Source organism: Chionomys nivalis, chromosome 3 (assembly GCF_950005125.1).
Source record: "Chionomys nivalis chromosome 3, mChiNiv1.1, whole genome shotgun sequence".
Taxonomy (NCBI): Eukaryota; Metazoa; Chordata; class Mammalia; order Rodentia; family Cricetidae; genus Chionomys; species Chionomys nivalis.
In genome coordinates this window covers 116015463-116041961 of record NC_080088.1, presented here as the reverse complement: position 1 = coordinate 116041961, position 26499 = coordinate 116015463, and the positions used below count along the sequence as shown (strand labels likewise).

General features: G+C 46.0%; 1 protein-coding gene across 4 annotated transcripts in view; it reads right to left on the bottom strand.

Annotated features, from left to right (window-relative positions):
* Taok3 (TAO kinase 3) overlaps positions 1 to 26499 on the bottom strand; it is a 188177-nt gene that overhangs the window by 52638 nt on the left and 109040 nt on the right. For 2 of the 4 annotated variants that reach the window (XM_057763918.1, XM_057763919.1), the window contains 7 exons: positions 25622 to 25667; positions 24484 to 24580; positions 22077 to 22190; positions 19069 to 19160; positions 11790 to 11883; positions 10414 to 10495; positions 1499 to 1666 (listed from right to left, as the gene is read on the bottom strand). In XM_057763918.1, coding sequence (XP_057619901.1) covers positions 1499 to 1666; positions 10414 to 10495; positions 11790 to 11883; positions 19069 to 19160; positions 22077 to 22190; positions 24484 to 24580; positions 25622 to 25667 — 693 coding nt within the window. Of the gene's footprint in view, positions 1 to 1498; positions 1667 to 10413; positions 10496 to 11789; positions 11884 to 19068; positions 19161 to 22076; positions 22191 to 22305; positions 22556 to 22611; positions 22630 to 24483; positions 24581 to 25621; positions 25668 to 26499 lie in introns of those variants that run through there. The other 2 variants (XM_057763921.1, XM_057763920.1) reach the window with 2 other exon arrangements.

Here is a 26499-nt window from a genome sequence, read left to right as displayed (position 1 = left end):
CAGTCTCTAATCTCATCACTGGGAAGGCAAGGCTGAGGCTGGAAGCTGAGTTTGAGGTCACCTTGGTCTACAGAGCAAGTTCCTAAACAGCCAAGCTTAGGCAGTGAAGGAAATCATGGAAAACCAGAAGCTGGTAAAGATCTAATTGATCAAGGGGACCATTTTCCAGCCCCTGTAAGCAGCAGAACTTGGCAGCTTTGGCCACATGGTTCTGGCTTCAAGGATAGAAGAAAGGGGTTATAAAATCTTCCTCCGTAACTAAGGAACACTGATGAGACCAGGCATGTGTCAGCGTGTCCCTGAACGGAGGCCTAGAGAAGCCATTGAGTGAAGGTGAAGCCTGGATTGCCTTGGAGAACCCAAGATGTTGGAGATGCCAGAGCCATGGGAGACCTGCCGAGGAGAGCTGCTAATGGAGTGAAACCAGCCCAAGAGACAGAAGTGTGTTATAGTCCACAAACCTGAGAGGAGTTGGAGATCTGAGGAGTGTTTTGATATCAGACATAGAGACGCAGAGTTTGGAGCTTGCCCAGCTGGTTTTGGTCTTGCTTTGATCCTGTATTTTCTCACTATGTTCTCTTCCCTACGTTTTGAAGTGATAATGTATATCCTGTGCCATTATATGTAGGAAGTATGTTATCTGCTTTTTGATTTTGATTTTACAGGGGATTACAGTTAAGAGATCGCCATAAGTCTCAGAAGAGATTTTAAACTTTAGATTTTTAAATAAGTTTGAGAATGTTATAGACCATGGGGACTTTTGAAGTTGGACCAAATGTATTTTTGCATTATTATATGGATACAAGGTTTTGGGGACCAGGGAGTGGAATGTGGTGTTTTGAAAGAAAATGGCTCCCAAAGGGAGTGGCACTATTAGGAGGTGTGCCTTGTTGGAGTAGGTGTAGTCTTGTTGGAGGAAGTGTGCCACTGTGGAGGTGGGCTTTGAGGTCTCCTATGCTCAAGCCACATCCAGTGAGTAGGTTCACTTCCTGTTGCCTTTGGATCAAGATGTGATGACTCTCAGCTCTAGCACCATGTCTGCCTGCACACTGCCATACTTTCCCCCATGAAGATTATGAACTAAACCTCTGAACTGTAAGTGAGATACCCAATTAAATACTTTCCTTTATAAGAGTTGCTGTGGTCATGGTGTCTCTTTATGGCAACAGAAACCCTAACTAAGACTAGGAGGGTAGGTAGTATGGTCTTGAAAGAGCTGGAGGAGGAACAGGGGCTGAATGTGACCAAAAGGCTTTGTATGCATGTGTGGAATTCTCAAATAAAAATACATTTAAAAATTCATGTTGTGCCCATTTATGAATGCCTACTCCACCCCATGATACCCCTGACCCCTGCTGGACCCCAAGCTCTTTTCACATCTGCCTTAGTAAGAATTGCTGCCTTTGTGTCTCTGTCCCTCCGAGTGTTCCTCAGGGGAGACAGCACCTATTCTGCCCCCATTCTCCAAAGCGTCCTAGCTGAAACTGGGGGGACCTACCTCTTCTTCCTCTTGTGACTCATTCAAGGGTCCATTTCGAGTCTCCTGGAAGAGAATCTTCTTCATTTTTCTGTATTGCAGGTTGTCCAACTCTCGGACAGCGTCTTTTGTCCTCTGTATGAGGTCAATGAGGACCCGTGGTGGCCGCTCTCTCCGAATGAAGTCGTGCTGATTGACAGGGGAGGAAACATAGATGGTGAGCAAGCCTTATCTTCATGAGCAATGTATCCATGTAAGTAGGCAGGGAAGAGGGAACAGGTTCACAGACCTTAGAATTATTATTATTTTTTTTTTTTGGTTTTTTTTGGTTTTTTTCGAGACAGGGTTTCTCTGTGGTTTTGGAGCCTGTCCTGGAACTAGCTCTTGTAGACCAGGCTGGTCTCGAACTCACAGAGATCCGCCTGCCTCTGCCTCCCAGGTGCTGGGATTAAAGGCGTGCGCCACCACCGCCCGGCCAGACCTTAGAATTAAATGTGATCTTGAGGCTGGTGTCCCTCATGGGGACTCTCTCTTAAAAAGATAACAATGCTTCTACCTTCTGTCCCAGGCTCCCCTTTGAGGACTCGGCTCTAATGACTCCAAAAGAAACTTTTTGTTTGTTGGTTTTTGTATTGTTAAGCAGGGTAGTGAACAATTTTAATCCCAACACTTGGAAAGCATAAGCAATGGGTCTCTCTCTGTCTCTGTGAGTTGGAGGCCAATCTGGTTTACATAGTGAGTTCTAGGCCAGCCAGAGCTACACCATGAGACTCTGTCTAAGACAGTTTCTCTTTTTAATTATACATATTCATGGTATACAATGTGATGCTTTGGTGATTACTTTGGTGAAGTAATAGAAGGCAGTTACTCCACCCTCATTTCCCATTCTCCTGTATGTAGCAAAGGTGCCTAAACCTCGCTGCCTTCAAAATTTGCATGACACCTATGATTTTTTCAGGTCAGACCTTAGATCTCAATACTGAGGATATTGTATAAGTAAAATACCTCAGCCTCTCAAATTTCTTTTACATATTTATTTGTATGTGTGTACAAATGTGTGTCCAGGCCAGAGGACAACCTGCTGGAGCCAGTTCTCCCCTTCTACCATCTGGGCCCTGAGTGTTAAACTCAGATCTTTAGTCTTGGTGGCAAGCCCCTACAGCGCCATCAGACCCAAATCTCATTTCCATCTCTGAAGCCATCTTTCTTCTTTTTAATATGTATCTTTGACTTTAAAAAGCCATGCAAATTCTGCAGGTACACAATGTTGTTTGGTGCCTTTCTCTGTATATCTGGTTTCTCTTACTTGTAGAACGCTGTACAGATTCATCCATGTTGTCACATATCATAGAATCTCTCTCTCTCTCCTCTTCTCTTCTCCTTTGAGACAGGGTCTCCTGTGGCCCAGGCTGGCCTTGAACTCAATATGTAGCCCTCTGATTTCCTGCCTCCACTCCCAAGTGTTGAGCTTACAGCTGTGTAGCACCATGTCTGGCTGGAACTCCTATTCCCAGGCTAAAAAAGCAACTGTATTGTGTGTGTGTGTGTGTATCACAGTTCCCTCATCTTTTATCCCACTGATGGACATGTGGGATTGTTCCCATACCTTGGTTTCTGTGGGTAGTGCTATAGTACTTATGGAATGCAGACAGCTTCACAAAATAACAAATTCCATTTCTTATAGCTATGAACCTGGAGAAGGGTATGTTGGGTCAAAAACAGTCCTTTTGTTATTGGTGGTGTTTGTAGTTTTTTTAGGAAACTCCACACTGATTTCCACAATCGTCACATCAATTAACAAAATATTCCCTTTGCTCTTGAATAATATTATCCCCTAAGATTTATTTTATCATAAATAATGTAATAAAAAATCACTAGAACTTAGGACTATAGTGATGTCTTAGTGGTTGGGAGCACTGGCTACTATTCTAGAGGACCTGAGTTCAGTTCCCAGCATCGACACAATGGCTCACAACCATCTGTACTCCGGTTCTAGGGGATCTGATGCCCTTTTCTGACCTCTGTGGTCACGGGATGCACCTAGTGCACCTATATACATGAACGTGACCACTCATACACATAAAATAAAACAAACAAAATCCACAAGAAACCACTAATCACAAGAACCTTAAGTAACGATAGACGGATCTGTCCCTTCCAAAGCTGAGAAGGGACGAACTATCCCTGCCACATTTCGTTCAGCCTCTGCCTCTCACCAGCCTTGTTTTCTCTTTCTGTCAGACACGCAGTAAAGAATGCTGCATGGATTGGCTTACTGGTCATACAACTGAGATAAAAAACATGGCAGCTCTTGAGTCTACCAGCGGCTAGGGCTCCTGCGAGGCTCTCACCCATTAAAGAACTGGACAGACAAAAGCAAGGGATCAGGGTCTCTGAGAGGCTGCACCCTGCCCCATCCTCTGTCGCTATCAGTAGTGAGTAGCAGCCGAGCACACAGAGGCAGAAGCTTCTGAGGTTTCTTTTTGAGATCAAAAGGCAAGATGTGTAAGGAAAGAAAAGTGTTTTGTCTTTAGCCGATTGATCTCCTTCCTGGTCTGGAATAAGGAACTGAGTCCTGGAGTTGTGGCGGTCATTTTGCACCAGAGAAGACAAGGGACACAAGCTGTGGAGAAGGCAGAGAGAGTGCTTGGGGTGAGAGTGACGATGCTGAGTCACACGTCGGATGTGAGGGGTACCTCTGTTCTCAACATCCCAGACCTCACACTATGAGATGAGTCAGCCCTCACCAGAGTATGCAGCTGAAACACGGAAGCCCTCAATGCCTTAGGTCTACTGTAAGGACTGTCTCACTGGGCTCCTGCTTTAATTCCAGACTTGGTCCTTCCTGTGCACAGCACAATCTAGAGGATGGCTCGCCCTGGTCCTGCGGCTGCCACGCCTGTGTTTTGCTCACATTCTCTGTCTGCACACTCACACTCTCATTGCTCTCCACACCCCTGCAGTCAAAAGGTCCTTTAAGAGAATAATTTGAAAGCCAAGGCTGGCTCATGTTTGTAATCCCAGCATCTGGGAGGCAGAGGCAGGAAGGTCTCTGTGAGTTTAAGGCCAATCTAGTCTACACAGTGAGTACCTGGCCAAGCAAAGCTACATATTGAGACCCTGTCTCAAACAACCACAAAATAATAACCTTATTGTTCTTTACAAGGTTTAAAGATTCAATTAATAAAAGCCGGGCGGTGGTGGCGCACGCCTTTAATCCCAGCACTTGGGAGGCAGAGGCAGGCGGATCTCTGTGAGTTCGAGGCCAGCCTGGTCTACAAAGGGAGTTCCAGGACAGGCTCCAAAGCTACAGAGAAACCCTGTCTCGAAAAACCAAAAAAAAAAAAAAAATTCAAATAATATAGAAAAATGGTCAAAGGAAAGTAAACAAGATTCCATCATCTAGAAGAAAATATTGTAAAATTTAGGAGGTCAATTTAGGTCTTATCAATTCCTCCCCACCCCAGAACAAAGACTTTTTTTAAAAAAAAAATTCAAATGGGAACCATATCATAGATCCTAATTTAAATATAATCTATAAAGCCGAAGATGTACATGAACTGAATAGAATTAGAAGAGAGTGCAATAAAGTAATTGCTTCATTTGAGTTATAATTTTTTTCACTACCAGCATTATCTGTTCCTAAATCTTCCTTTAAAATTAAGGCGATTCATGAATTTGAGAGAAAACCCTGGGAGGGGAAGGGCTGGAAGGAGGGAAGGGAAGAGGGAAAATTACGCAAATGTGATCTTCAATAAATAAACAAATCAGTAAGTAAATGAATGCAATGAAATTAAGGAGAGGATTAGAAAGATGGGCTAATGGGGAAAGATGACTGTCACCAGGACTGATAATGACCTGGTGTGACAGCTACGGCTCACACAGTGGAAGAGCAGAGAGCAGGTGACATGTACTGGGGCACGCGTGCTCATGTGCCCAATTCTCTCTCAAGGTAAATATGTCTGAACATGTCAGTGTAATGAAACATGTCAAAAAATAAAGAGGAAAATCACACAAGGCTTAAGAGAGTGGGGTTACCTGTATCAAAACACTAGATTTTATCTGAAAAATAGGAACATTAATACACTGATTAATGCTTCCTGGTCCTAGTTTTCTCCACTTCCTTTTATTTATTTCTTCTTTTTATTTTGCCACTATTTATCACATCACATTGTGGTTTTCAAACATTTTGATAATTTTTACCTTAGTTCTATATTTAAATTATTCAATGTAAATGTGGCATTTTAATATCAGGAAGGAAATATGAGGAAAAGACGGTTTATCAAAAAATATCTTTGCATTTTCTAGTGTCTTTCTTAATTTCTTTTTTTCAGAGTTTTGAAGTTTTTTTTCTTTATTTTATGTGTCGGGGACTAAGTGGGACAGCTGTGAACCACCATGTGGGTGCTGGGGAGCAAACCCAGGTCCTCTAGAAAAGCACCCCATGATATTTTTTGGTTTTTTTGTTTTGTTTTGATTTTCCAAGACGGGGTTTCTCTGTGTAGCCCTAGCTGTCCTAGAACTTGCTCTGTAGACCAGGCTGGCCTGGAACTCAGAGATCCGCCTGCGCCTGCCTCCTGAGTGCCGGGGCTTAAGGCGCGTGCCACCACACCCAGCTCCTGAACCTTGTACTCTCTACTAACTGTCCAGCCACCTCTCTAGTCCTGAGACCCGAAGGAAGCTCTTATTGCAGAGGTCTTTCATATCCTTGGTTACGTTTACTCAGAAACTCTTTTTTTGATGTTATTTTTTGAAGTGTGTCCATGATCTCTTCCTCAGTCTGCTTGTTCTTGGTAGACATAAAGGCCTACTGATTTTTATAGTTGATTCTGGGGTTAACAAAAGTCCCAGTACTAGGCACAAGAAACCTTCTTTATAACGGTAGAGCAGGGTAGTCTTAGTGACTCCCAAAACAATATAGATTATATACATAGATCTAGATAGCCTCTCAAGGGTTGAGGGTAGACCTCTATTGTTGAAGACACCACACACTCAGGACACTGAAATCATGTCATTTGAGCTGAAACTGACCAGAGTGTCTCTTTCCTGTGACCTAGTTTCTGTGGTTCCAGAAATTACTATGTAAGTGCCAACAAAGGGAAGCAATTAAACAGGCCTAGCCACCTGCACATATGACCTAGCACATAGGAACCATGACAGTCACCAGCGTGGCAGGATATTACACCTTTATGGCCTAAGAAGTGGCACTCACGCATTGGCGGCAACCAACAGCTATCCAATTTGCCCAAAGGCCCACTCGGCAGGGGGCAACCATGCCTGGGGCTAGAAACCTAGCCTGGGGGTAATGAAGTCCTAGTGACACTTCGCGAGGCCAGTGTAACTCCTTACCATATCTAAATCTTCTCCTTGTACCCACAGATAACCGTGACTGCCATCCCTCACCACAGGAAACTACAACTGGACAGAATGCAGACATCCATAGAAACGGGCACCTAAGTCCCAACTCCTACATCCACATCACAGCTCCTGCATCTACGGCTCAGGGAACACCAGGGAATGTGGCGGGGAGACTGGAAGAGGCAGAGCACCAGGAAGTCTCTTGTGAGACAGTCTCTCTTAGAAAAGGCTGCACGGACAAGACCAGAACAATGGCAATATGAAGGGACATGCTACCGTGGAAGAGAGAAATTTCTCGTGAGGTCGCATCCCTGGACAAAGAACTGCAGGCAACAGCTGACTACAGGGAGAAGGAGAATTAACCTCTCCCGGGGACGAGTCCATCAGTGGTTGTCTAAGGCAGAGTGATCAGCCTGGAAACTATACACCACAAACAAAAAGAGACTCAGCAGGTTATATTTTTATGTATTTGCGTGTGCACACACACATATTTATCTATCATCTATCTATCTATCTATCTATCTATCTATCTATCTATCTATCTATCATCTATCTATCTATCTGTCTGTCTGTCTGTCTATCACATATATATGTAATAAGAATAATAAAAAGGCTGTCAACTTGAGGTTGGGGAACATGAGGGGTTTGAGGGAGGAAGCTTGTGGGAGGACAGGATGTGGTGAACGTGATGTAATCACTTTTATTTCAATTAAAGACATTTTAATTTTAAAAAGGATGCTAGAATGAAAGAAAGATGTTTCCAAGATTCATTATGCATTAGTGAAGGAAAAAACCCACACCTAATAGACAAATGGTCACGATCAAGAGGACATAGAGCAGGAGACAGAAATGGCGCTGCAGCTTAGGGAAGGGACTTGTCTAAGTGATGAGAAGTAAAACTTAAAACTATATCCAGAGGGGCTTGCGTGTGCGTGCATGCGTGTGTGTGTGTGTTTGTGTGTGCAGCTCTGTAGACACAGGGCTGACTTTATGGGGTGAGGCCCTGGCTTTGACCTTTAGCATTACCCAAGACCTCCAAAACAAATGAAAACAACCCAAAGTTGAAAAAATCCTATAAAAAATCCAGAACAAAAAGACCGAAAACCACTAAAGCCACAACCAGAAACATTTTTTTTCATCAATCTAAGCAGTGCAATTCAAATGCTCACACTTGGCCATGGAGGCCGTGGACTCCAGGGCAGTCTGGTGGAGTGCATTCCCACCTAAGATCTACGTAAGGGGGTAGAGGCTGGGAGTGGCTGCATAGCTCTCACTTCCAGCATGCACAGCTGCCCACTTTCCCAGCACTCACCAGGCCCTGGGATCAGTCCTCTGCGCAGCTGCTTCCTCTTAGGTTAAAGTCTTTAGAACAGCAGCATGTTCTAAGCAAAGGTGAAACACTCCATTCTACAGGGAAGCTCCTTAAACTCAGGGAGGAAATAACTCAAAGGCCTCAGGAAGTCCCTGAAGCTGACCAGATTCATTAGCCTTCCCTCCCCAAGCATACGTCCACAGTACGGACTGCTGAGGGTCACTCCCAGATCAGTTGAGGTACCTGGAGAGGACACTCTCCAGTCTGTTGAGTTGCCTGCAGGCTGTACCACATGCTCCAGGTATCGAACTTTGGCGACCTGTCACCTGCACTGGGGTGGGCTTTGGTGTTGCCGCGGTCTTTTGTTTGTTTGTTTGTTTGTTTGTTTTTCGAGACAGAGTTTCTCTGTAGCTTTGGTGCCCGTCCCGGAACTAGCTCTTGTAGACCAGGCTGGCCTCGAACTCCCAGAGATCCGCCTGCCTCTGCCTCCCGAGTGCTGGGATTAAAGGCGTGCGCCACCACCGCCCGGCTTGCCGCAGTCTTTGAGTCATTTCTGATGCTGTAAGTACCCAGGGAAAAGTCGTGGTTCACCAAGTTGAACTTTGATCTGTCCTCAGATCCTGACTGCAGTGAGTAGCCCACTGTTCATGTTGTCACAGTAGTGCCACACAAGAATCATTCTGTGTGTCAGTGTGTGTGTGTGATATGTGTGTGCACAGGTGTGGAGGTTAGGGAGGATGTTGGGTGTCTTGCTCTACCACTTTCTGTATTTTTCCTTAGAAACAGTGTCTCTTACTAAACATGGAGCTAGGATGGTGGTTGGTCAGAAAGCCTTAGTGTCCCTCCTGTCTCTGCCCCCAACAACACCGAGGTGATTGGTGCATGTAGCCCTGCCCTGCTTTTCATGTGGGTGCTGAGATCAGAACTCGGGACCTCACACTTGTACAGCAAGTGCTCTTACTATAGGGTCATCTCCCCAGTCAAAAATGCATTTATTTTTATTTTGTATGTGTGAATGTTTACAACTTACTTTGTGTGTGGGGTGTTTTGCCTGCACGTACGTATGTCTGTGCACTATATGTGTGTGCAGGGCCTGCAGAGGCCAAAAGGGGGTGCTGGATGCCCTGGAACTGGAGTCACAGATGGTTGTGAGCAGCCGAGTGGGTACTGGGAACCGAACCCCATCCTTACAAGAGCAGCCAGCACTCTGAACCGCTGAGCTGCCTCTCCAGGCCTGCAGCTGCTACTGTTTTAGGCCTGATACATTTGAGTCATACAACCCTTCTGGGTTTTTTCATAAACAAACCAACAAACAAAACTGCTCATAAAAGAATCCATTCTGAAGGTGAAACACGCAATAGAACTGGATAAGCATGCACACATAAAAGGGTAGAGATTGGGATTATTCTACGCCAAGCAGGAAATGTTCACACTATGACAGATTCCCATCTACTACACAAATGTCGATGGACCACAGCAACATCACATGAAATCAACATGCAACATGCAAAGACAGACTCAGGACTGTGAGGTTCAAATCAAACCAGTGCATATTCGTAAAAAAAAAGAAGTCAAAGAAAAGTAAAAGAAAAACATTACAGAATGGAAACTTTTTGTTGTTGTTTGAGATAGGCTCTCAGGTAGCCAAGGCTGGCCTTGAACTTCTGAGGCTCTTGCCTCTACCTCCAGAGCTGGGCGTGGTTACAGTATATTCCTACAACACCAGTGCCGGGAGGTGGAGGCAGGAGGATCAGAAGATCAGACTGCGCATGTGGTAGGTTCACAGGCGTGCCGCCATGGCATCTTGGAGCTCAACCGTACGACCCGAGCATCTGTTTTTAGATTGTCACCTTCACTGCCTGGAGTTGATGCTGACCTAACTGAGATTTTCAGAGTTGGCACTGGGGTTTTTGCCAGATTATCCTGAGAGCTCAATTCAAGTTCTGTCAGCAAATCCCTGAGACAGCAAACAGTGCAGGGAGCAGTGCAGGGAGGAGAAACTGTACTAAGGCAAAGCAGGAGGAAGACGGGAAAGAAACACACCTACGGGGGTAGGGGGGGATAAGGGGGTGGGGTGGGGGGAATGGCAGGAAGGACGTGGATCCTGAGAACCGTCCCATTTTTATGCCTGTTTTCATCTTTGAGTTAGGAACCAGGGAGCTTGCCGTAAGCCAGCGTATCACAGTGCTCGGCCATGGAGTAACTGACCGACTGCCCCATGGCCACACTTTGTGGCCCCTGCGCAGACGGAAACTAGAAAAATTACCCGTAACAGTTCCACTGCAGCTGGTCTCTCCTGAGGTATTTTTTGCAAGCAGTAATCAACGAATCTCCTGAAGGAGTCGGTCCTGTGTGAGGGGACACAGCAAGGAGAGTAGTGAGGGACCGTGGGACACGCAGCATACAGAAGGCAAAGTGAACGGGAGGGAACTCTGTGCAACTTGGGAGACTGTGTACGTGCATGCTGTGTGTGTGTGTACATGTGCGTGTGTGTGTGCGTGAGTGTGTGCATTCGCATCTGTGCGTGTGTGTAAAGGCCAGAGGTTGATGATATCAGGTGTCTCTTGCAGCCACCCTCCACCTTATTGTTGAGGCAGGGTCTCTCACTGAACCTGGAGCTCACTGATTTGGTTAGACCAGCTGGCCAGTGCGCCCCAGAGATTCCTTCCTCTTCATCTCCCTACCCTGGAATTTTGGGGCCCAGCTTCTGCATTGGTTCTGGAGATAGGATTCACATCTTTTTGTATACACAACAAGACTTTGCTGACTGGGCCATCTCCCCAGTCAAGAGATTCCTTTTCATAAGACATTTTGAAATATCAGGGGACCTGGACCATTTTCAAGTTACGGCAGTGAAAATGAATTCTTCTGGATAATGAGGTGGACACAGTCCCAGCTATCCGACACAGTCATACACATGAGTAAGGATAGGCCAAATCACAAACTAGATCAGAAAACAAAAACACCATACTTGTGTGTGATCAGAGATAACAACCCCCTGATGCGCATTCTGCATGGAGTAGCAAAGTGGGAATAAAGAATGCGCAACCTCTAAAGAGTAAACATAAAAGCGCACGGGGGGGGGGGGGGGCAGAGAACCTGGAAACGCACTTTCTGAATAAAACTAAGTCCTCTCTTGGAGGCTTCATTTGTGTCCACTCTTGTCAGATGGCTCATTCTCTGTGACTCTCGTGGCCCCAAGAGTTACAAACGTGCCATGGTTTTGGGCTGTGAGTGACACATCTTCTGGACAGAGAGTAAGGTGTTCTGTCCCAGCCCGTTCTGATAACACAGAGACAATGACATCAGCCAGGGCCTCTCAGCTGCTAAGAACTACAGATGAGATAGCAGGACCTAAGGGATGAGGCGTGGAAGGGAGGTAGCAGGGCACATGTTCCCAGTGTGTGTGTGTGTGTGCATGTGTGTGTGCGCGCGCGCCTATGTGTGTGTGCATGTGTGCACGTGTGCACGCACATGCGCGTGCATGTGGGCATACACATACAAAGATATACTGTTCGTGGGACATCAGTCTTACTATTGCTGTGATGGAAGGAAGGATGCAATGTGTTTTAGGGCAGACCTGTAACATGTAGTTTAATAAGCATGTCAGACACCCACAGTGATTTCTTGGCGACGTCTTACCATTCTCTGGACTGTAGCGTGGGGGAGTCATTTTGGGCGATGTGGTAAAGAGCGCTCATGGCATTCATGTTGAAGAGGGGGGGCTTCCGTTCGGCTGGAAGAGGAAGGAACCAAGGTAAGATACTCTTGGAAGAACTAAGGTAGGTAGCAAAATCAGGACTATTAACCAATGAGACACCACCTGTTCTTTGTACTCTTAGGGTCAGCTCAATTGAGCCACTTGCTGGCTGCCGGTCACTCACTGTCCATCGGAAGGTTCCCAGCAGAACCCGTTTCAGAATAATGGGAGAAAATGTCCTTATTTTTTCATGGGTTCTGCATAGATTGGTGTTGGCCTGTTTTCCAATGACAAGGTGTGAATACGTGTGTGTATATTTTAATTAAAAAATACATATTCATTAAATGAGATCAGAAAGCAAAGAAAAGCAGCACAAAAATATGTTATTATGGAATGGAGGGGCTGGAGAGACGGCTCAGTGGTTAGGAGCCCTGTCTGCTCTTCCAGAGGACCCGGGTTCGGTTCTCAGCACCTATAAGATGTTTCTTCACTATACATTAACTCTAGCCCCAGGGGATCTGATGCCCTCTTCTGGGCATTGCATGGACATAGCAAAATAAATACGGCACAGGCAAAAATATTTATACATATAAAATAAATATCTTTTACAAAGAAAAAAATATTGTGGAGTGGAACAGACATTTATTTATGTTCTTATTTAGAGCCAGGGTGTCTCCTAGCCCAGAGGCCAGGCTGTTTTAAATAGTGAGTTCAAGCATAGCCAGGGATACATAGTAAAACCTTGTCTCCAAAATAAATAGAAAAACAAATAAAAAAAAACACTTTTAAAAAAAGAAAAGAAGGTGATGATTTGGAGTGACTTCTTTGTCTTTTAAAAAACATTTATTCCAGCCGGGCGGTGGTGGCGCATGCCTTTAATCCCAGCACTTGGGAGGCAGAGGCAGGCGGATCTCTGTGAGTTTGAGATCAGCCTGGTCTACAGAGCTAGTTCCAGGACAGGCTCCAAAACCACAGAGAAACCCTGTCTCGAAAAAACCAAAAAAAAAAAAAAAAAACCAAAAAACATTTATTCCTTCTTGGTCTCAGAATGCACTTTGATTACGGTCCTCTGTGAGTCTTTACTGGATGATGGCTGCAGACGCCTCTGGAGGGTCCTTCAGGGTCCTGCACAGATTCCTTCCTCCCTTTCCTGCCCCTTCCTTCTCTCCTACCCTTCTCTCTCGAGGGTCTCTGGCATAGCCCTAGCTGGTTGGCCTCCCTAGTAACAGAGATCACACGTGTATCACCGTGCTAGAGCAGACTGTTTACATGCATCAAGTAGAAACTGGTTAAAAAAAAAAAAAAAAAAAGAAAAAGAAAAAGAAAAAAAGCCGGGCGGTGGTGGCGCACGCCTTTAATCCCAGCACTCGGGAGGCAGAGGCAGGTGGATCTCTGTGAGTTCGAGACCAGCCTGGTCTACAGAGCTAGTTCCAGGACAGGCTCCAAAGCCACAGAGAAACCCTGTCTCGAAAAAAACAAAAAACAAACAAAAAAAAAAAAAAAAAAAAAGAAACTGGTTGAAACTGGTCGAAACTGGTAGCTGGTGGGTGAACTGGTCTGAGCAGAAGCAGTGTGGACAGAGGTTTTTAAGCTTGGAGGACAGACAGAAGTGGTTTGAGTTGTGTTTCAGGAAGTGGACTCAAGGAATTTGTAGAACATAGTCTTTTGGGGACATCAAGGTTTTAAGACACATGGAACTAGGAACCTGTAGACACAAGCGGCTTCCCATTCCTTCCTACACTAACTTCAGATCACTGAGCAGAGCCTACAGACCTCCACTAGTCTGCCTTCTGAGAATATCATGGGCTCGTTCCCCTCTCTCAAGCCATCTCTGGCTTCACTGAATCAAGCACATGGACGTTTTTAGTCTAGATTTTAACCTTATCAAGTTAATTCTTCCTTCCCCCTTTGTGTGTGTGTTTTTTTTTTTTTTTTTTTTTTTTTTTTTTGAGATAGGATTTCTCTGCGTAAGCTTTCAGCTGTCCTGGAACTCACTCTATAGACCAGGCTGGCCTCGAACTCAGAGACCTGCCTCTGACTCCCTAGTGCTGGGATTAAAGGCATGTGCCACCACTGCCCTGTGTTTTAGTTTAAAAAAAACAATTTAAGCGATGAAGTCTTGCTATGTTGCTCAAGTTGGTCTGAAACTCCAGGGCTCAATGGTTCTCTTGTCTATCTCCTGTGCAGCTGAGAACATGTGTGTCCCTGCCTGTCTCCCATGCAGCTGAGAACATGCGTGTCCCTGCCTGTCTCCTGTGCAGCTGAGAACATGCGTGTCCCTGCCTGTCTCCTGTGCAGCTGAGAACATGCGTGTCCCTGCCTGTCTCCTGTGCAGCTGAGAACATGTGTGTCCCTGCCTGTCTCCCGTGCAGCTGAGAACATGTGTGTCCCTGCCTGTCTCCCGTGCAGCTGAGAACATGCGTGTCCCTGCCTGTCTCCTGTGCAGCTGAGAACATGTGTGTCCCTGCCTGTCTCCCATGCAGCTGAGAACATGTGTGTCCCTGCCTGTCTCCCGTGTAGCTGAGAACATGTGTGTCCCTGCCTGTCTCCCGTGCAGCTGAGAACATGCGTGTCCCTGTCTCAGCCCTGGCTAATTCTTATCAATCCTGCTGTGGCTTGAATATAAAATGCCTCCACGGGCTCATGGATGAGTGAAAAAAAAAAGAAAGAAAGAAATCAACAAGAAAGCAAATGTCATGGCTGCTCCTAGGTATGGGGGAGGAGAAAGTTTATTGTAGTTAAAAGGGAGAACACAGTCAGAGGCAGGGACATCTGGGAGAGTCCAGAGAGGATATGTCTGGGCTGAGCTGGGCTGTGTGAGGAGAGTGGGGAACCAAGTGCAGCAGCCAGGAAGCCCAAAGTAGTAAGAACAAGTAACCAAAATGTCTGAATTCTATAGGGAAGAGCCTCTGGAGGAAGAGCAGCTTAGCCGTTAGGCTCAAGAGTTCAGAGTAGAGGATGGGTATACCAGTCACACCCGGCAACAGGCAGGGACTAAGGGATGCTGGGAGAACCTGGAGGCCAGGTCCACTGATGTGTTAGTGGCATGCTTGAAGACAGGGTCCCTCAGTCAGTGGTGCTGTTCTTGAGGGCTGTGGAACCTCCTGGAGGTGGCCCTTGCTGGAGGGAGGGAGTCACTGAGAGAAGGTCTTGGGATTTTTATAGCTCCTCCCCACTTCCTGTCAGTTCTCGCTTCCGGACAGTAACACTGTGAGGAGCTGATTTAAGTGCCCTTGGCCACGCCCCCCATGGAATATGTCCCCTCAGTCTGTGAGTGCTAACTCTTCTCTAGGTCGTTCCCTATCAGCAATTTGGTCACAGCAGTGAGAAGAGGAACTAATGAGACCTCATCTTGTTTCTGCAGGAATCTAAAGCATATTTATTAAGGGCTATGTGAATGGCCACGTCCTCAGTGAAGCCTTCTGTGACTTTTGTCACTGCAGACTATATACTTGCTGCTTTTTTGGCCACACATTACAACTCTCACTATTTTGTGTCCCTTACCAAGTGTACGGCTAAAACCTCACAGCGGGGGCAGTGGCGATGTTCATGATAGTCATTTTGTTCTTCACTCTTTCCAGGGTTGAGGACTCACTTTGGGACCAAGTCCCCACAAAACCTGCTAAATAAATTAATAAGGGGCAACCTGATGCAAAGAATCTTTGTGTGAGCTGCTGAGATGGTTCAGCATCTACGCTGATTGCTGCTAAACCTGAAGACCTGGGTTGGGTCCCTGGGTCCAGATGGTGGAAGAAGAGAAATGAGTCTGGCATTTCTTTCTAACCTCCACTATATGCCGTGGCCCTTAAAGCACATTCTCCGCCCCCCACATAGATAATTCTTTATTTATCTATATTAAATTGTTAAAAATGTGAAAAATGAATCTCTGTGTGGCAAACAGGTATAGAAAAATAATGAAGAGAGACCAAAGTCTCTTGGGGCTGAAGTCAGATACCATGTGATAGGCTCACCATAAGAGAATGAGGTAACTCTCCTTCCCAGCAAAATGTAAAACAACCCAGGTTGGTCAGAGGAGCTTGAATAGGAGAAGTAGTGAAAAGGGGGCTGGACAAAGAAAACAGACGTTAAGAAAGGATGTTGGAAGTGGGGTTGTAGATCAATTGACAGAGGGCTTTACTAGCACATGTGAAGCATTAGATTCAATCCCCACACTGCGCAAACCAGGTGTGGTCATCATGTTTGCAATCCTAGCACTTGAGAGGTGGACACAGGAGGGATCAGAGGTTCGTGGTCATCCTATGTTACATGGTGATTTCCAGTCCAGCCTGGGCTATATGAGACCCTGTCTTAGAAGAGAAAATAGAAACCAAAACTCAGCATTAGTATAGACAGCAGCAGCTCAGACTTGAAGCCTAAATGGGGGCCTGGGAGGAGCAAGCATTGTGTATGGGGACAAGCCATGACAGCCAACCCTCAGCTGGTGGGGAAATGGCCGTAATAGAGAAGCCAGAGCCTGGGGCCATCCTCAAACACTGGATTTGAAGGGTCTGGTCTACATATGAATTCTTTACTAGATAAAATTACTATCCCCAAGCCTGGTGCAGAAGGCTGTAATGTCAGCACGAGACAGGCTAAAGCAAGAAGATCTCAGGTTCTAGAACAGTCTGGGCCGAGCGAGCGAGCGAGCGAGCGAGCAAGCAAGCAAGCAAGCAAGCAAACCAGGCTCATAGCCACAATGACAGGGCTTGTCACTGAGACAGAACACCACGGAGCCAAGGCCAGAGTCAGCCAGCAGCCCACTTCTGTGTAATGAGGTGTTTTCCACGGGTGTTTCCTGTTCCAGTGGGGAAGGTACAAGCAGCACAGACATACCCAGCAGGGCCTGCAGAGTCTAGAACATTTATCATCTGGTCCTTTCCAGGGAGCTCATCATTGCACGGGAGGGGCACAGCGGGTGGCATGCATCTGTATACAGCACACAGGAAGGACTGGTGGTACCTGTGACATGGATCTGTGAGCCCTTATTTTTTTTCTTTTGCATGTGTGGGTCTTTGTGTATGTATGGTGTTCACATGTGTGCAGATGTACTTGCATGTGTGTCTGCATGTGTATGGCGTGTATAGTGTGCGTGTGAGTAGATGTGTGTATGCGTATGTGTGTGGAGGCCTTGATCGCACTCTACAGGTCTCTCATTCGAACCCAGAGTTTGCTGCTTCAGCTAGTCTAAGCAGGCACTTTGCTCCAGAGGCATCTGCTGCCTCCTCCGGAGTTCTGGGATGACAAGTGGGTAGCCACATTCACATCGATGCTGGGGATCTGAACCTGGTTTCTCTGCAGGGTAGGAATCACTGTATCTACCAGACTGACTCCCCAGCCCAGAATTATATATATCCTCTGTATGTGTGTGTGTGTGTGTGTGTGTGTGTGTGTGTATTTCCTGTTTAACTGAAAGAAATGGTGCCATATTTGTGGATGTGCCACCTGTGCCAACCAAGGCCAGGGTTTAGGGAGGTAGGTCAATTTAGTGAGTCACTCCTCGAACAGCTCAAATTAGACCCTGTTTGAGAAAGAGAGGTGACCCAAAGGCACCTCACTCTTGGATAAGTGCTTCTTGAAAAATCAAAGTTTTCTTATGAACAAACATGGCTGGTAGCCCGAGCTAAAAGGGAACACTAGCTGATGTGAGTTGCTTAGTTCCTGTCCTATGTCTGGTACTCACTGCCTCATGCGTGGCACGGACGCCATTCATCATGCCCGCCGGAGCCTGGCAGCTAAGGGTACTCTCCAGTTTCCTAAGGGAAGAAACTGAGGTACAGCTAGGCTTAGTGCTGAAGTGGGTGACAGAGTGGCGGTCACTCCTGATCCCGTGAGTCTCCTAACTGCTGGGACATGTGCACACCTCCTTGCTTGATGTGTGAGTGAGTGTCTGGGTGTACACATAAATGCCAAATGAGTGCAGGTGCCTGTTGAGGCCAGAAGAGGGCATGGGATTCCCTGGGTCCCAAAGTGGGTGTTGGGAACAGAATTCGGGACCTCTGGAAGAGAGCAAGTGGCCTTAACCCCTCCCTGAGTCATCTCTCCAACCCCATGACTTAAATTTTTTGATTTATAAACTACGTGGATATATGACCTCATTGAAAAAAAATAAGTAAATACTCTAATCTTCCCTCTTGAGTAATTTCCTTTTTACTAGTCTCTCTTGGATGGAAAGTGACAGACAGATCATGCATCTAATCTTTTCCTTTGGAAAAGGCGGAGGTTGTGCTGGAACAGCTGAGTGTCCCAGGTCTCCTCCACAGGACATCTCAGGAATTCTGACAGGGTCAATGTGGAGACCAGGAAAGAAGAATTTAAATTAAAAGAGATATAAATCTTAAAAACTAGATGAAGAATTTTCAAAAATTTAGTTTTAAGGTTCTAGATAAGGCAGATTAAACCTGGGCCATCTTCCTGTGGTGTAGGAAGGCTAATGGGCCCCCCCTTATCCTCAGGCCTGTATCTAGCGAACAGCGATGGTAGCTCACACTAGGGAAATATGCAAAGGCTACCCTGCCTGAGTCCTTCCCTCCAGCAACAAGCTGGTTAGTTAAGCTTATTGGCATACTGTGGGGCAGATGTCATTAAAGACAAAACAAAGTTCAACTACATGACCAGAAAAACCAATGGTAGTTTAGATAGCTTTAGGTTAGAAATATTGTGTGACTGTGTTTATGTGTTACCTAAAGAGGCCAAAAGATGGCATCCAATTCCCTTGGGTCTGGAGTGACAGGCGGTTGTGGGTTACCCACTGTGGCTGCTGGGAACCGACCCAGGTCCTCTGAAGATTAGCAAGCGCTCTTGGCCACGAAGCATCCCTCCAGTCCCTGGGGACAACTGTCATGATAGTGCCTCTTTGCCTATGAAGTTCCCTGCAAGGCTCCACTGTCAGCTCAAAAGACAATGCGAAACACACGTTTCCCTTGTAGGGTTGGGGATATGAACTGAAGCGGTGGGGGCTATCGTAAAGACAAGGTGTGCAACGTCATACAGAGTAGGGATGTTTCTCAAACATTAGTACTTACTGGCTTGTTTTTCATGGAGACACAGCGGAGAAGGAGCAATCTTTTGTGGTCTATGAGAGCATGGGAAATATCTACAACAAATTCACATTGCCTGGCCTTTGTACAGCTGCCAATCACTGAGGGAGTTCTAGACAAGTTACCTGATGAGCGTAGTGAGGACCGATTTGCAAAGATCCAATGAAAACTACTTTCCACTCACCCAGTTCTATACAGGTGATGCCGAGCGACCAGATGTCAACTTTCCCATCGTACTGTCCTTCATCCATGGCCAAGATCACCTCTGGGGCCATCCTGCCAAACACAATGTGCAGAACTCAAGTTGTCAGAAGAAACAAAATTTTTATTTTAAAACTACTAGGTACAGTAGATTTAAGGGTATTCAAAAATATTTTTAAGGGTATTTAAAAGTTGTTTTTTTTTTTTTTTTTTTTCTGGGAACCAAACCTGGGTCCCCTGTAAGAACAAGTGCTTTTGGCAGCTGACTCATTTCTCCAGTCCCCGTTTCAAGGTTTGGAGTTTGTTGTGGTGTTATTTGTAGGAGTCATGGAATGAAACCAGCCTAGACAATCAGCAGATGCAGAAGTAAGGAAAACATGGTTCAGGTACACAATGGAGGCATCTGGGATGTGCTGGTTTGAATGAGAATGGTCCCCGTAGTAGGCTCCTATACTTGAATACATGGTCCCTAGCAGCTGAAACTTTTTGGGATTAGAAGGTGTGGTCTTGTTAGAGGAGGAGTGCCAATGGGGGTCTCTCTCTCTCTCTCTCTCTCTCTCTCTCTCTCTCTCTCTGCCTCGTGGTTATGCCTTAAGATGTAAACTCTCAAATGTTCCTGCTGCCATGTGTTGCCTGCCTCCTGCCATGCTCCTTGCCCTGACAGTCACAGGATCTAACCTTCTGAAATTAAAGCCCCAAATTAAACACATTTTTAAATAAGTCACCTTGGTCATGGTGTTTTATCACAGCAATAGAAAAGGAATTAAGATGTGGGACAGAACTGGGGGTCATCATGTTAAGGGAGATGAGCCAGACCCAGACAGACAAATACAGGAGAGGAGGGAGGGGAGGAAAGCAGAAAGGGGACTGTGGGGGGAGGGAACCAGTGGGCTGGCAGGATGGAGGACATAGAGATGAACAAAGTACAAAACATGACATGGGGTGCGAGAGAATATGACAACTTATTCTCTCTCTCTCTCTCTCTCTCTCTCTCTCTCTCTCTCTCTCTCTCTCTCTCTCTCTCTCTTTCTTCCTTCCTTCCCTCTGTAGACCAGGCTGCCCTTCAACTCACAGAGAATCCACCTGCCTCTGCCTCCCGAGTGCAGGGATTAAAGGTGTGTGCCACCACCGCCCAGTTTAACCTATTATTTAGTATAGCAGCTATAAAATTTATTTAAGAAGTTGAAGATTTTCTTTCCTGACAAATTTTCCTTACACAAACCACTCGGAAGAACAATGTTAAAAACACAGACATCACTGGTGACTTCTAGGGACTGCTGCGCGATTTTCAACACAGCGTGGCTCTGCCTTTTGCTCTTCAGTTTGCTCTTGAGTCTGTTACTATGACCTATCTGCTTCTTCAACTAAGAAATGGAGAGACCTGTCACAGGGACCTCACGGAGATTTGTAAAGGGTTAGTCTGGCCAGGTGATGGTAGTGCACCCCTCTAATCCCAGCACTCAGAGGCAGAGAAGGCATATCTCTGTGAGTTTGAGGCCAGCCTGGTCTACAGAGCAAGTTCCAGGACAGGAACCAAAGCTGCAGAGAAACCCTGACTCAAAAAACAAAAACAAAAGCAAAAAAAGGGTTAGACTGTTGTGAACACAGACAAATGAATCACTCTAAGAGACACGAAAAATATCTGGGGAGACGGCATAAGGGAGCGTGCCCCCCTGCTCCAACGACACTGTAACTGACAGAACAAAACAGGTCCTGTATGGCGGGCAGCGTGTGTGAGCCCTAGAGGGGAGGGGTTCCTCTACCTTCAGTTTGTTTTGGATGGTGCTATGGCCTATTCCATGTCGGCAGTGGCTTTGTAAACACTATCTTACGACAGGGGGCAGTCAGACAGCAGCTACTCTTAGTGGGGTTTTCCTGAGCATGTCTCTTTCAAAGCCAACGACACTGTAACTGACAGAACAAAACAGGTCCTGTATGGCGGGCAGCGTGTGTGAGCCCTAGAGGGGAGGGGTTCCTCTACCTTCAGTTTGTTTTGGATGGTGCTATGGCCTATTCCATGTCGGCAGTGGCTTTGTAAACACTATCTTACGACAGGGGGCAGTCAGACAGCAGCTACTCTTAGCGGGGTTTTCCTGAGCATGTCTCTTTCAAAGCTACAATAACATGGCGGTGCATCTGTGAACATTTGGAAAGGTGATCTGGAACAGAAGGTGGGGACAGCTCCGAGTCAGAATGACGTCAAAGTGGATGAAGTGTCAGAGAGCTCAGCAGAGTCAGGAGCTTGGATTTCTTCCATCCTGGCTTGGTAGGCAGCCAGCAAGCTGTAAAGAAGATCCCTTGTCCGAACACACTGCCTCAAGGGAGCAGTTCAAAAGAGATCTCAAATGAAACCTTAGACGGAGCTAGCCCAGCAAATCGATAACACACAAAGGAAACCCAGCTGCCTCATTTGAGCAATTTAAGGTCACTCTTTTTGGCGGTTTCTAACCTTCTCAAATGAAATCTGACTGGGCACATTAGGAACATAGTTTTTTTCTCCTTCCTCCCTTCCTCCCTCCTTCCCTCCTTCCCTCCCTCCCTCCCTCCCTTCTAAATATAGTCTCTCTCTTTATAACCCTGGCTTTCCTGGAACTCACTGTGTAGACCAGACTGGTTAAACTCTAAGAGACCCACCTACCTTTGCCTCCTGAGTGCAGGGATTAAAGGTGTGCACCACTATTCCTGGCTGGCAACACACCCTTTTGACAAAACAAGGCTAGGCCTGGTGGTGCAGGATTGCGTGCTTAGCTCCAAGGCAGCCTGAGGCAGGAGGATTGCATATTCAAGATCAGCTTGGGATCTGAACAAATTAGTGAGTCTGTTTCCAGACAAGGAGATGGGAGGCAGCTCGAAGGCTGAACACTTGCCCAGCATCCTCCAGGACCTGGGTTCAATCCCTACCATTGCAGAAACAACACCGGAGATACCAAGTGTCCCTCCTACTCACACTGTGCATTTTCAGCCTACATCATAGCTTCTATGTCTACGTACCAGTATGGCGTCCCCACGAAGGAATTGGCAGGAGAACTCATGGAGGCGGATCCAAAGTCAGCCAGTTTCACCTGCCCTGGTTCTGTGAGGAGGATATTTCCAGCTTTAACGTCCCTACAGGAGAAAAAGAGGAGCATTCGAGAGTTAACTTCTCAATTCTTACTATGCAGGAGGCTAGAGCATGCAATCAGCACGATAGGAAGTTTCTTAAATAAACACACAAGCATACTTTTCTCGGCTGTCACTGCATGTTGTAAGGGAGCCCGCATTCCTGGGTGGTCACTGGAAGGGCTTCCAGGAAGCGCTGTCTTCAGAGGGAGGGGTAGAGCGAGGGGAAAAGGGGGCCATGCCAGGCAAGGAGAGCTCCCAGATGGCGACCCTTACAAAGCGTGTTCTTCAGCGTTTTAGCCAACCACCACCACCATTCCACGTGCCGGGCAAACTGGCGCCGTTTGTAACTGCCTGTTTCCCTTCCAGATCTGCCTGCCATGCCTGCATCACCGCCCTGCGCAGGGCTCCTCAGCTGGACACATACCTGTTCTGTCTTGCCCGTGACCCTTTCTCTCTGTCTGTAAGTGTAACTGCCACTCTAAGGCATGGGAGGTACAGGTTATAGAAAAGGTGTTATTTAAGAAATAACACTGTACAGTAAAAAGAAGACCCTGTAAGATCAAAACAGACAAGGATTAGGGGTTAGGAACTTGCATTTCGATATTGCAATGGCGGGTTGTGGCTGGTTTGTACTAAGGATGCTTGGTATTTGAGGCGTGGTGAAACGTTAGGGGAAAGACACCATTTGAGATTAGAGTGAGAGGGGGAGGCGGATCCCTTCTTTCTCGTAAGGTATGAATGACGTGCAATGCGGACTGGAAACCACCAACAGCAAGCAGAAAAAGGGCCGTGGAAAGAAATCACCAGGAAAACGGAGAGAAAGTGATAGACTTAGATGCTTCCAAAGTTTCCCTGCTCGAGATGACACAGGTCAGAACTGAAAACAAACGTGCTGTTTATTCTCTCACAACAAAAGGGCGTGGGGAGGAAAGTCCCTCTCAGCAATAAAAAGATGAGATGATTGGTGTTCATGTTTTATTTGAAGACTGAATGCCACGTAGCCCAGGCTGGTCTTGAACTCTTTACATAGCCAAAGTTGGCCTTGAATGTCTACTCCTCTGCCTCTCCTTCACAAGTACTGAGATTATATGCATATACCGCTGTACTCTTTTAAGAAAGGTTTTCTCTATGTCCTGGAGTTCACTCTATAGACCAAGCTGGCCTTGAACTCACAGGAATCCTCCTGCCTCTGCCTCCTGAGTGCTGGGATTAAAAGTGTATGTCACCATGCTTGCCTTTCATTTTGAAATTTAGAGGCCATTACATTTTTTTTTTTTTTGTCGGCTCAGTTTCTTTCATAAGTACCATGCTGATTAAGGTAAGAAAGACACACATAAAATTAAATTGTGGTTTCAGATAAAACACAGCAAACTTCCAAGCAAGTCAGCATTTAGTAATCATACTTTGACTCCAAGGAAACATACCTAAAAAATTTGCTAAATCATTGATTACACGGTAAATGGGTTTAGTCATTATTTACCAGGTGTAATTGGTCCATTTTTTGTCTGTTTTATTTATTTTTTGTGGTGCTGGAGATGGACGTGGTAGCCTCATGTGTGCTATACAAATGTTCTAGTACCAATCCACACATACCCCAGTCTAGCCTTTCTAAAAAATTTATTTCTTTATTTGTGTATGAGCATTTTGCCTACATGTTGTGTACCATGTGCATGCGTTGCCCATAGAGTACAGCAGAGGGCATTAGTTACGGCAGTTGTGAGCTACCATGTGTGTGCTGAGAACCTTCCAGACACAGTCTTCAGAAACAGGAAGCCTTGGAATGGGAGAAGAGAAAGCAGTGGTTCAGCTGGGCTGCTATTCTGTGCAGGGAAGCCAGTGGCTTTGGTTCCTGACCCAGAGGGGAAAAATGGATGGACCTTTCTTCAGATTTCTCTGACATCAGGAGCCAGCTACCTACACGTGAAGCCAGGCATGGCAGTGCACACCACAAATGTCAGCCCTTTGGAAGCTGAGGCTGGAAAATGGAGTTCAAGATCCACCTGGGCTACACTGTGATTTGGGGTTAGCCTGGGCTACATTGTAAGACCCTGTTTTGGAAAAAAAAAAAACACCTAAACTAAAAATAACAACCACTACCCACAAAAAAATAAACAGCCCCCCCCCAAACATCAGAGGGATGCTGTCTTTGCTGAGCTGTGGGAGGGGCCTGGGGGATATCTGTTTGCTTCCTGTAATTCCTCAGACGCAGAAAACTGGAACACATGCTGATTCCCACGGTCCCTGGACTACGGAGCTGGGCAAGGGAGATGGAAAGGAAGCTGGGCTCCGGACTTACCTATGGATCAGGGAGTGAAAGTGGAGGTAGGCCAGCCCCTGCAAGGCACCATGGGTGATAGCAGCAATCTCCACTTCCTGAAGTGGTTTCTTATGAACTGAGGAGACAGGAGAGATGGTCAGGATGGAGGACCGGCCTTCTACATCATACAGTTAACACACTTGATCAAAGGAGAGCATATTCACCTAACCACATGAGAGCTGTACCCTCCATATAGCAGCAGACGAGGAGAACCAAGTGCAGAGAAACGAGACCAACACGACAAAACCCCGAGGCCTTTGACATTAATTTACTGGCCAATGGCGAGACAAAGCTGTACAGATTCCAAGTCAGTTGGGCCTGGCTTTACCAGTCCCCTCAACAGTGATCTAGGCCACGATGTTCTCTACTGCAAAGCTTTCATAATTACCTCTGACCTACAGGTAAAGAGGCTATGAAGCAGCTTCTACTGAGGGACCGCGGGTGGCTTCAGGCATTTTTAAATGGAATTTTAAACATAGGTGGGGGTCGTAGTAGCACTGGTAAGGGGGACGGGGTCCACCACGACACCTTACATGGGTAGATATCAACATGACTTGACAAGACACCCCCCCCCAAGTCTCATACACATGGTCCATTGCAACACTGGCAAAGGGTAGATAGCAACATTTATACATGGCTTTGATGGTTTTTGGCTATAGGTACCATACCATATTAACCAAAAATTGCAGCAATGCCTACCCTGGATAGCCATGGCCTCAACAGTAGTATAGCTGATGTCATCCAGACATGTCAACTACATGTCAGAGATTATGTCTGCACAGGTTACCCATGTGGCCCTTAACCATCTTTGGACCAGAAGCCCAAACTGCACTTTGTTTATTTTTCTAGAAGTAGATAACCTCCTTTTAAAAATAAGATTTTATTTCAGTGTGTGTGTGTGTGTGTGTGTGTGTGTGTGTGTGTGTGCGGGTGCCTGGGGAGGCCAGAAGAGGGTGTCAGGTCCCCAGGCTGGAGTTTCAGGCAGTTGGGAGCCACTTGGGAGCCAAACTCAGGTCCTCCCCAACAGCAGAGTGTTCTTACCGCTGAGCTGCTTCTTTAGCCCCACAGAGAACATGATGGAGGACAAACAGGAGAAGCACAGTGATGTTATCCTTACCTTCTAACAAGTCAGAGGCTGAACCTAAGCAGTACTCCATCACCAACTGAAACAGATTAAAAGATAATAAGAAAAGTTAATAAGAAGTCCCTCAAGTTAGCCAATCAGTCAACCAACCAACTAGCCAGTCAATTAAACAATCAACAAATCAACCACAAACCAACCAACAGTCACTCAACTAACCACAAAACCAACCAACTGCACAACTAAGTACCCAAACAACCAAGCAAATAACCAATCAGCCAAGCATATAACCAACAATCAACGAACCAATGAACCACACAACCAACCAACCACACAACTACCCAAATAACCACACAACTAACCAAGTACCCAAACAAGCAACTAAATAACTAATCAGCCAAGCACACAACCAACCAACCATAGCACTAAGAACATCAGGAAGAAAACCATTTGGCCTGAACTAAATCTGCCTTATCTGGTCACTCGATAATGAATTAATTTTCATAATTTTTGACATTTCAATTCTTATCATCTTTCACTTGGACTTGGCCTCAGACCATATGAGGGTTGATATAGAAATATTTGCTGTAGATAGTCAAGCTGAGGTTGCCAATTCCGACCTAATACCCTACAGTCTTGTTTCATAATAGGTTTTGAGTGGCTAGATGCTATTGATTATTATTTATTACAAGATAAAATTTGTAACTTAGAAAGTGTTGAGGAATACACAAGCCAGAAAAATCTGTTTGGGTTCAGGACTATGCACTTATATAGGATTCAATCTTCAGTACCAGTTAAACAGAAAACCCCCAGTTAGCAGTCCTCCTTGTCCACACTCTAAAGCTTGAAACAAGAAACATGTCTTTGTAGGGCTCAGTTAAAGAGGTGGCCTGCTATGTGCTGTTAACCTGAAT